The sequence below is a fragment of the Pteropus medius genome, unplaced genomic scaffold, assembly GCF_902729225.1.
Source record: "Pteropus medius unplaced genomic scaffold, Ma_sr-lr_union100, whole genome shotgun sequence".
Taxonomy (NCBI): Eukaryota; Metazoa; Chordata; class Mammalia; order Chiroptera; family Pteropodidae; genus Pteropus; species Pteropus medius.
The window spans coordinates 1462664-1474653 of record NW_024344437.1 but is presented as its reverse complement, the minus strand read 5'-3'; the positions used below and the strand labels follow the sequence as shown (position 1 = coordinate 1474653).

The 11990-nt window shown below is 28.9% G+C and overlaps 1 protein-coding gene across 8 annotated transcripts in view; it reads right to left on the bottom strand.

Moving 5' to 3' along the window:
- Positions 1–469: 469 nt before the first annotated feature.
- POSTN (periostin) overlaps positions 470–11990 on the bottom strand; it is a 34872-nt gene continuing 23351 nt past the window's right edge. For 2 of the 8 annotated variants that reach the window (XM_039872943.1, XM_039872944.1), the window contains 6 exons: positions 8590–8679; positions 7857–7946; positions 7104–7181; positions 6638–6721; positions 2270–2311; positions 470–1275 (listed from right to left, as the gene is read on the bottom strand). In XM_039872943.1, the coding sequence (XP_039728877.1) occupies positions 1238–1275; positions 2270–2311; positions 6638–6721; positions 7104–7181; positions 7857–7946; positions 8590–8679 (422 nt within the window). In that variant the 3' untranslated portion in view covers positions 470–1237. The remainder of the gene's footprint in view (positions 1276–2269; positions 2312–6637; positions 6722–7103; positions 7182–7856; positions 7947–8589; positions 8680–11990) is intronic. The other 6 variants (XM_039872946.1, XM_039872948.1, XM_039872945.1 and 3 more) reach the window with 3 other exon arrangements.

Sequence of the window (11990 nt, the reverse complement as noted above, 5' to 3'; positions counted from 1 at the left end):
AGGACATAATTTTATTACACGATCACCACTCAATTTTTCATCAGTTTGAATTCTATTCCTTAAATACTCATGTTAATTTGTTCACATAAGGATGACACTTGTTGGGATCTGAGTAGATCAAACTGATACCTTTATAATTCTTAGCAAACAATTATTTTTCTTCTCCTTTTCTGTGCAATGAACTCTAATGTTACTTCAGTCTTAGTTTAGAGCATTTCTGTGGCTTCTCCCATGTCTGGCCCAATCTTAGGAAAAATTAATCGATGTACTTGTGCTTGTGTAGTGCCGATTAAATGTCATGGTGCATTGTGGATTATTGATGATTTGTCTCTTTATCCTTCAAGAACAGTAACTGTCTAGTTATTCTTTTGAATCCACGACTTAGTACAGATCTGGGGTTATATTATGTACTCAGTTCATCATGATTCTTTATTCACACAGTAGTTTTAAAAATTCAAGAAACAGTAAATTTATTTTATTCCTTTAATGATTATTGTTATTAAAAGGAGGTATAAAGTCCTGCTCCCAAGTCCAAACCTCTTATTAACTTAAACTTTGAGTTTTCTGAATTACCCAATTTGAAGTAATTCTCTTTAAACCTGAAAAATGGTTTTATTGAAATGTTTGAGATAAAAAATATGTATTGCAAGAAGCATAGACAAACATTTCAAGAGTACAAAATCAGTTTTAGGAATAACATCATTTACCAGTAAACCAACATTGCATTAGAAATATGCAAAACATTTTGATATGTTTTGTTTGTTTTTTAATACTTAACACTCTTTATTTATAACTTAGCTTCCCATGGGGAGGTCACTGGTTGCAGGCATTTTATCTATCCACTCAATTTAGCCAGGCTCAATCTACTCAATGCATTTTATCTATCCAGGCTCAATCTACTCAATGGTATAATAGTTCACCACTCTGAGAATTGAATTGTAATAAATCCAGTGATAAGGATTTTCTTCAATGGATCCCAAAGTTAGCTAGAACTTTTAACATCAAGATGTAAAAGCCTGTAAAGTGTTCTAATTCTCTCAGTTCCTATCCCACAGGAGACTAACTTCAGAATTTCCCTTAAGTTTCTCATTTAAAAATAATTCAATTTGCTTTTATAATTGTTCAATGACTGCTTTTTTTGTGTACTGATGATGGTTCACTTACTGAACCATAATTTTCTTTTAAGATCAGGTTACTGATTTAGGGCTTTATAAACTTTGTAGTCTGGTCTGGATTTTCACTGAGAATGACCTTCTCTTGATCGTCTCCTAGATCCTAATTAAGAAAAAGAGAGAACATATAGATTGTAAATGTGATGAAACTTTAGAGTTTACAAATATGATATTCTATGAATAACTATATCTATAAAAGACCATCTTTTCTAATTGTAATAAAACTTTAGTTGGTGTTTTAATATACTTCATTTATGATGATGAAATCAAGGTTATCCTGGGTTTAAAGGTACATGTAAATAATAATTTAAAGTGATGATTTTAGTTCTTCAGTAAATTTGAATAAACTCTTCAATTAAAAGTTACTTGTACAATTGATTATTTAATTTCAAATATCTGTATCGAATTAGCTTAGAATGTATTTATAAGCTGTGCCACATCTTGTGACTATTAGTATGTAATTATTTTAGAAATTCCAAACCTGTAATTTATTCTAAGTTCTACAAGAGGAATTTGAGATTTTTGAATGTGTCAAAATATAAGGTAACCTAACTGGGAGCTTAGAAAATGCTCATAAGCACAGTTATAAATAATGTTGTAGTGCATGGGTTATATAAACATGCATATAGTCTACATATTATATGAAAATTTTGTACATAAGTATATTAACATTTTCTTTTTGTGTACAGCTTTCCTTTATGGTTCCAACTGTAGTCTCATCTCAAATAATAACATTTTACAGAGTTTAATTCCTCCTAAACCTACTTTTGCTCAGCTCTGATATTCAAGGATTTCTTTTCAATTTAATTTTACTTGAGTCTTCCTCAAGCGTTCAATATATCTAGCAGTTTGCAGGAGTATAATTGCCTTTCCTTTAATATTTGTTATTCTTAGATGTTACTGAGAGTGCAGAACATGAACCATTTATTTTCTGATTCTTGTCATTAAAATAATTTGCTCCCATATTCACAAACTTTTCTCCCTGTCAGAGAGCAAAGTCCAATAAAATATATTAAAGTACTCTCCTTTTCATTGGTTTCTCTTAAAATAACAAAATAAGTGTCATATATGCATATTACTATAGTTAATACATTTACCTTGAACTCTTTTGTTGGCTTGTATCTTCCTCACAGGTATGTCTAAAATTAAATAGTTATAGTTAGAAAAAAACTTTGAAATTATGGCTAACATCAGACAGGAGACCATAGTTAAGTATAAATCTTAAAATAAACATCACTTGAACATGTAGATTTTCTTTTGGAGTACTCAATTTCACAAACATGATACTTTTGCATGGGCAACAGACAAAATGAACACTTTTCTCTATATAACATGATGAATGTTCACTATTTGCAAAGCATATTGTTCCATTATGGCATTTAAAACCCCATATAATGTGCCACTTTTCTATAGAGATTTACATGAGGTTTTTATCCTTTTAGTAAAAAGCATGACTTTATGATTAGAGTATGTTTAATATTATATAAAGTTTAGCAGAAGTATCTTCCCAGAGTTATCAACTTATTCTTATTTGTGATGTATCAGACTTCTGTCCCTGTAAATTCTCGTTGTAAATTAATTCATGATTATCTTAGCGTATATGAGGACAACAAAATACCACTGGCCAAATAGCTCTAGAAACATAATAAGCAATTCAGGAAATGTATGCCAACATGTCCCCCAATTTAATTCCAATCCTATAAGACCGTTAAAAAAATTAACTATTTGAAGATAATAAAAGTTTTCATATTTAAGACTTTCAGATGTCTATCACTATGAAGTTTTTGATTATTATAGTTGTAAAATATTTCTCAATTCCCTTATTTGTCTTTTACTTCATCATAAGACCAAGCTGGTAGACCTAAAGTCATATTTTCACTCTGTTGTTGAGCATTTGCAAAGAGGTTCCTACAGTGACTTCATTTTTCTCCTTACTTTTATTTTTTCTCCAAATTTTGACTTCTTGCTTTTAATATATCATCTATATTAGACAATTAAGTCAAAATTTTTCTAGTGTATATATATATATATATATATATTAGACAATTATATTAGGCAATTATGTCAAAATTTTTCTAGTGTATATATATATATATATTTTTTTTTCAATTCTCTGAAAATTCATAAAATGTAAGGCATGAAATTGTCACCAACAGTAATTTGGACTGTGTGACACTGAGTAAAAAAGAAACGCTAAAAATTTTTTGAAGAATTTTATTTCTGTCTATACGGCATATTTTCAACATGTCTTTCCCCCCCTAGAATATAAGATGTATAACTGTATTAATGTCATAATAAAATACAGAACTGTGGAAAACATTAGATTGGATAGTGAGGGAAGTTTATGTGAGATAGAAAAGTCTGAATTATGAAATATGCTCTAATCGATATACTTTCTTTAACCTCAGATTTATTTGGTAACCCAATATGGCTTATAATATGTAGTTGAGAAAAGATGGATCCAATCTTTATGTCCATTGTAGATGATGGACATATTAAATTCCAAATAACAATTATTGTATAATTTAATACAAAATCATAAAAGTATTTACAGCATTACTTTTCTAAACAAGCACTTACACTTGGATTTTCTTTCATACACTTGACAACAACCAACTGATGAGCAGCCTAATAAGTAATTTGTTAATTTATTACATTTTGCTATGATAATATCAAAATAAGTGTTCATTATAGCAAACAAACATCTTTAGAAGAAAGAGTGAATAAAGTGCACAAAATCAAATTTCTTCCCAGTGGCTCTTTGCTATCTCAAAACGAATGAGAATTGTATCAGGTCACATTTAGAGAAGCAAAATGAGTAATGATAAAGGAATCACAGAAATGATGCCAACAAAGGCTCCTCTATAGTACGTTTTTTGTGGTATTAAAACATGGAAAATGCTTCAGCTCGATTATTTGTAAGACTTTTCCATTTTCAAGTGGTTATCACTTTGGGAATTTAAAATAGGGTGTAAAATATTACTTTATTGATGAGGTTAATGTTAATTGACTATAATACTGATAATAGCTAAGATCACTGAGAACTTTTTGTGTGCTGGGCACTTTTCATATAACTCATTTAGATGTAGGTTACATTACTGTCTCCACTTTTCAGAAGAAGGGACCAAGGCAGAAAAGAATCAGCTTACTTAAATTAGTGTGAGGTGAAGGCCAGATTGAGAGTCATTTCAACAACCTGATCTCCTATATGCTACAGAGCCATAAATCTTTACATGTTATATTGTCAAATTTGTCAAAACCTTCCAAAATGACTTTTTTGGTTCCTTTCTCCATAGCTTGATCTTCTTTCTTAATTACTTTAGTAGTTTCAGTAAATACAGTTTTACCTAAGAATGAAAACTTTATGCATTTTGTGAGAACATTTTTTTTTTAGTTAAGGGCCCTGAAGTATTTCAGTGACAAAACACAATATTGATACCAAAAGGACCACTTAGCCATATTAATAGTCATGACTTAAATGATTGGGTATATAGTCAATTCATTAAAAATGTACTATATATGTCACAATATGAGCAGTTCAGAAAGAAAACTCCAAGCTTAGAAATAAGACTATAGTTTGGCTATAGATTGATTATCTATATTCTCAATGAAAAAAAAAAAAAGCCAGCCCTGCACGATGTAATATTTATTCACACTAGCTTCTTTATAAATTGGTGTCTCTTTAGACCTAGCCAAGAGGATACTTGTAACTCAGGGATGACTCAGTTGTATTATAAGAATGGAAAAAAGAATACTAACATGTCCAAGCAATACCCAGATACTAGTTGATATATTGATTATACTGCTAAAAAAAATCTTTGGAAATGTTTAGATAAAAAATCATGGTGTGGTATTGTGGAAACAGATGTTTTATAGACATTCAGATAAAATATATTGTAAACTAAAGGAATCAGCTTCTGTGATGAACAGATACAAGAGTTAAGGGAAGAGCCCATTAACTAAAAATAGAATAACATATTCTTAACTTGTAGCAGGTATATCTTTTTTTCTTGGCTGAAGCTATTCTTTAGTATTAGTTTATTGTTCATAACAGACTTAGGGCTTATTAAAGAAATAAAACACACTTACCTGAATTTTAAGCTTAAATAAAAACTGTAAATAGGTAAATTACTAATTTATTCATTCTCTTAAAAGCACTAGCATTCTACAAAGCTGCTTACTATGGCAACGACTGAAAAAAAGAATTCAATTTAATCTTTGTAATGTCTTTGCCTCTTCTCTCAAATTCATATGTATATGAATATGTTAAGCATTTGAGGCAAATGAATGAATTCTGTGTTAGATCTCACAGAAAACTTTGGTTCTATTATGGTTTTGGGTGTGTCATATACTCCCTGCAGTCTGAAAGAAAATCTTGTATTTTTCAGACATTTGCCTTTCTTTTGAGGGGAAATTCAATAATTGGTTGAATAAAACTTATTTATTTTTACTATTGCTGAAAATTTTTAATACTATATGAGATTTATATATATTAAACTAAAGAATAAAGAAACAATAATTGTTGAAAATGCACATGGTCCAAGATATTTTACATCTTCATGGACACGATACGATTTGTAAAATTTTAAGCAGAAAAGCCATCTGGACCATACTTTGGATAAATACCAAACTTCAGTTGTGTTTCTCAATTCACAGTATATTTTAAGGAGCATATCTGAATTTTCTATGTAATTTAAAATCTTGTTTTTCTAAACCAATATGTCATTTAAATAATTCTGTTGTTAATAAAATGGACTTGAAATTCACTTATTCAAGTAAAAATTATTCAAATTTATTTATAAAATTACTATTTCTTTGAAGAATTACTGTTTAGAGTTTGCATAAAATTTAGAATTCTTTTTTTCTCTTTTGCTCTTAAAAGGTCATTTTAATGCCATAGACAGAGAATGTTCCATACTTTAAAGATTAAGATTAATTTCATATGCAAAATAATTTACATCTCCAGGAATAGATTATCACTTAAACTGTTAGAGGAAACAGATACTCATTCCAAAGAATGTAGTTTTAGGAAAGAAAATTACTAAATGCACTGTTTTTTTTCTAGATATATGCACATAAAGAATCCATAAACATGCCTTTTATTATTGTTGTGGGGGCAGTGAATATATTTTTTAATATAAAAAGTATGTCAATTTAAATTTGTTTAGACCACCAATTTAAAAAGTTTTCCTCTTTCATATACTTAAAATGTCCTTACAATTATCTGTATCAAAGCAAAAAAAGTTATTCATTGCTCCCCAAGCTTTGTACCATAGGACTTTTTAAAGACTGCTTAAACTAGTAATCATTGCTTTATAAATATTAATTAAACTACCATTGAAAAAATCAGTCTATTAGGACAGCACATGATATCATCTTTAAAAAAATCTGCATGCTCAGTCTTTAAAAAGTTGAACTCAGTCACCAGAACCTGTTAACGTGTTAGTTGTTTCCATTTTACTAACCTCCCTGAAGCAGTCTTTTAATTTCTTCATCTTCAAATAAATGACCATCATCACCTTCAATGAATTTGGTAACCTTGGTGACCTCTGAGAGGATACATGTATATAGCAGAAATTGGTTTATGTAACAAAAAGACAGGAGACTTGATGTGTTATATAATGGCATCTGCCCAATAATGAATTCCACACCAACACTTGGGTCTTTCTCAGTTTTTAATGCTGTTTTTTCTTTTGATAAACCAATTTTCTTATAAAGCTGTTGAACAACATATAGCAAATATAAACATAATAATCAATATGACTGTCATTTAAATTTCATTCTATATCTTTGGATTTTTTCCTTGTGTTGGTATAGAACTTAAAGAAAGGACATAGAAGAGAAAACATGAGGCCTCAAATATTATTTAGACTTTGATACAGATAGATTAGATAAAGTTATATTCTTATTTATTTTTTTTAGAATGCTGACCTTCTTGCAATAATTTCTTTAGAGTTTCTTCTGTTTCTCCACCACCAGTAGTAATCCTAGTGTATTTTATTTCAGGACCTAAGGGAAAGGCAATAAAATAGATCTAAAACAAGGGTAGGCAAACTTCCTCTGGAAAGGGCCAGATAGTAAGCATTTTAGACTTTGTGAGTGACATGGCCTGAGTTGCAACTATTCAACTTTGTATCTGTAATAAATAGACACTTGGTGTTGAAATAAAACTTTATTTACATATGTAGGTGGCTCAGGCCATAGTTGCTAACTGCTTGTTTAAACAAATACTTATAGAATACTTATAGAAACAAATACTTACAGAATTCAGAATTTTAGCTAATTTATTGGTGGGAGACTAATACAGAGGTTTACCAAAATTGTTAATCAATTGTTTTATACAAACTTCCATATATTTTGATACATAGATATGTAGACATTAAGATTAATGGAAAAATATAAGGAGGGAATGGTTTTAATTTTAGGAAATAATAGTGTATTATATAATATGTACACACACATAATAAAAACAAATACTTATAGATTTATCTACAAATTTCTAATTCAGAGAAAAGCATAGATTACTTATAATATTATGTCTGCTAAGAAGAAATGAAGTAACTTCAGTAACCACCATAAAAATAGATTAGTTTCTCTAATGATTCTTATAGAAATATTTTAGGATTCACTATAGTTTGATCTTTATAACCTAGGCATAGTTTCATGCACGGAATTAAAAATTACCTGTAATGATTCGTTCTTCCCTTGTCTCTTTTTCAGTTATTTCTACAGGCACTCCATCAATGATTTTGGTGTATTTCTTAATAATTGGCTCTGAAAGTAGGGGAAGAAAAATGAATTTGATTTATCTCCTTATGGTATCTAAACCTCCATAAGCTAGACATTGTAATGATATTTCTCAAATCAATACTATTTAGAATGAAATCATAACAACAGAGGTCTAAAAGGTGTTAATTATGTCCTGAATCTTGGGTGAGGGCAAGAACCAGCTGTCAAGCTAACTCTCCATGTCATATTTGTTTTCTGATTGTGGAATGAGTAATGAGAATCCAGTAAATTCTACATTATTAGAATAAGAATCCTGTGATGATTCCTCAAAGTGGCTTATCAGTCAGTTTTATACAATGGCCATTTTTCTCCTAAGTCTAATATTTTCATTCATATTGACATTATTGTTATCATATTTCATAATCATCATGGCATATGCAGAAGGAATGACAGTTTCATTGAACATAATGACTTAATGGTTAAATTAATTCCAACTAGATCCATTAAAAGGTAAACAATATTTTATTTGACAGGTTAATAAGAACTCATTACTAATAAAAGTATTCCCACAGTTCACATAAAACAGAAGCCCAGAGAAAATATCAGATGTTCAATATATTTAAACCAACACTATTTTAAAATAATCACAGTAATCCTAACCAGGCACTAGGAAATATACATAATGTACCTCCATGGATCACTTCAGTTACTGTTTCACCTTCTGTAGTAAGTCTGAATTTAGGTTCACCTTCAATTTTCACCTTTGTTATTGTGGGTCCTGAGACATTGTTTTAAGAGACAAATTATCATGTTAAATCAGTACTTTAATTTTACCAAGAGGGAATTTATTTTACCATTTTGTGTTTTTCAAACATCAAAGTGGTTTCAGCCTTTATGAAATTAGTTTTAAACATTTCCTATTTTCTTCAAATTAGGCAGTATTTATAAGAACAAATGACTCAGTCTATTGGTGTGTTACTAAAATTACTTTCATTTTTATTAGTATATAAATTTATATATAAATTCATCCATTTATTCATAGCTATAAAATATGATCACACAAAATATATGTGGCTATACTTTGTGAATCAAACAGTATGCACAAATTTGAGTTGTTCTAATAAAAACTAGTCTAGATCTTACTTTACCATACTAAGATTGTCTATTACTCCTTCCTTATCAAAATTTTAATTTAATTTTAATCACTCAGTATCTTATGCTTTTTATCTAATGGGCATATGATTAAATATTTAAAAATTTTAACTTTATGCCTACCTTTAAGATACTGAATTTCAGGTTTTATGAGAAAATAAATTTGAGTACTTACCTTCTATGTAAGAATAATGCAAAAATTTACTAATTAAAAGTTAAACAGTCCTTCAAATGCAAAGTTAAATGAGAGTTGCATTTGACCTACAAAATGATTTTACTCACAGAGAAAATCATTTTGAATGTTAGTAAGCTGATTACTACATTAGTTAATCAAGAATATTTCATAGAGAAGAAAAATAATAATTCAGTACATTTAACTCATACCGTAACACCCTTCAACAGTTGAATGTAACTATATTTGCTTATCTTTGAGAGGATTTATTTGCTTGCCCCAAAATTGTCGCCATACACCATTACCCAGAATGAAATAGTCTAGAAAAATTAAAATAATGAAAACAAAAGTATAGTCCTTTCAAATAATAAATGCTTCACACCATGATATTTGATCTAAGGGCTAGGGGATATAGAGTATCAAAACATAAGGCCAAGTTTTTCAGGTGCAGAAATTTCAAAAGAAAGTATACTTAAGGAGATTAAGAACAGTAAATGTTAATAAATTATCCAAATTGATGATTATTTAAAAGAACCTAAACTGTTATTTCAGAAATATCCTCTATAGTTAAGCTCTATGAAGTAGGGTTTTTTATAATTTTTTTTTTTTAAATTTACTTCTAATACCTAGGAGAGTAACCAGCACAAGAAGTTCTCAATGAGTATGTGTTGAATTGAATTTCAGTTGATTTATTCTTAATTCCAAAATCCTGTTAAGTATCTTTTTTATTATTTAAAGAGGAAATGTCTCAAAATTTTGTCTTGGAGTCTAATTTATTTAATGAGAATTCAAGAGTCATCAATGAATGAATGAATCTGCTAAAGTACAGTGAGAAGGAAATATCAGCAGCGATCTTAGAGCTGGGAAATTATAAATGGCAGCCAAGATTGGTTTCTTTCACTATGTTACACAGAAGTAAAATTTCTAAATTTTTGAACTAAAGAGTTATTACTGCATTGGTGACATGACCGTATTTTTTATCCTTGTTCTCTTTATAGGAAGAACCCAGGAAGAATTAATGATCCACTGTGTTCCTAACTGAAGAAAGATTATTACAATAAAATCCCACTAACAAAAACTGAGAAGATAAATGGATTGAATAAAGAGCTTTAAAGAAAAGATAGGAATCTTTGAAAATAAGAACAGCACATGTGAATGATTTCGATATAGAAGCTGTATACTAGCAATTATATAAAATTTTAGAAAATCTATATATACAATGGAATATTACTCAGCCATAAGGAAAGATGAAATGTTGCCATTTGTGACAACATGGATGGATCTTGAGATAATCATGCTAAGTGAAATAAGTCATACAGGAAAAGTTGAAAACTATATGATTTTACTCATATTTGGGATATAAAAATGAAAGTAACAAACAAACATGATAAACAGACACCCATGGACATGGACAGTTAATTGTGGTTACCAGAGGGAAGGTGGGTGTGGGGGAGTAGATGGAGTAAAAGGTATCAAATATTTGGTGATAGAAGGAAGTCTAAATTTGAGTGGTGAAAACAAAATGAAATGTATGTATGACATATTGTTAAATTGTACACATGAAATGTATTTTATTTTATTAACCAATGTCACCCCGATAATTTTAATTTAAAAAGGTTCTTTTCTATAAAAAATATCTTAAAGGGATATTTCTTATTTTTGCTGATAAAAATAAACTCTAAATAATTTGTAAAAAATTGAGGAAATCTAATTTTTAAAAATTGTACAAAAATTTTAAAATAAAATATATTCCCAAGGTTTATTTGATCGTTTTCATTAAAATATCATTTTTCAACAAAAATTTCTGTGATTTAATTTCTTCTTAAAATACCAAATTTTATTCATCAATATATAAAAGCAAACAAATGACCATAGTATAGTATTTTAAAAAATAAGCACAGATTTCAAATAATACCTCAATTTTAGATCTCATAATTGAGTAAAAATGTAGATAACTTAAATTAGCTAAGAAATAAACTTTTATATATGTATTTCCAATGTCTAAGTTTTTTAAGTTATGGCTAATTTTTAAAGGAGTAGACAAAAATATTCAAGAATTTTCCAACTCAATTTACAGAATATGAAGAAATACCAAAATCAAAAGTAATTAAAATAATCTCAATTAAGACTAAATTGAGAACAAGATTTATTTATTTTTTTTAGAAAACTGTTTTTATCCTTCTTACAAAACAAAGACGATAACATGGTCTTTTCTCTATGGCAAGTCAGTATATTAAGATGTTTACTCATGGAAGTAAAAACGTCTTAAGGTCTAATCCTTTGTGATAATTAAAATATTAAAATACATGAAAATAAGGTGGCATCAAGATGTTGAAGTTGGCTAACATAGACAGTAGGGGTAGAGAGAACATTATTTAATGTTCTAGTCTGAAGTATCAGGAGAGATATTTAAACTATGTATATAAAAATATGTATGTTCTCATATATATAAGTTCAAGGCTGGAGTTAAGGATTATAAATTTGACTCACTGTGCCAGCTATATATTCCCTCTTCTCCATCTGGTAATGTAATTTCAAAATATATTATGTGTGGTTGTAATTTTAAAAGCTTTCATCAATTTACAGCTTTCTTTGTGCTTTCTTAAGTTGTTGAGTGAAAAATACTTGAGCTTTTTGGAAGAGCTTTGTATAACAGTACAAAAGGGGTCCATGTGGGGAGATTGAAAATAAACCTACAAAAAGAATATACTCTGGAGTCTGACTGTAGTGAAATAGCTTAGGATTTGTTTAGTGAGTATCTGGGT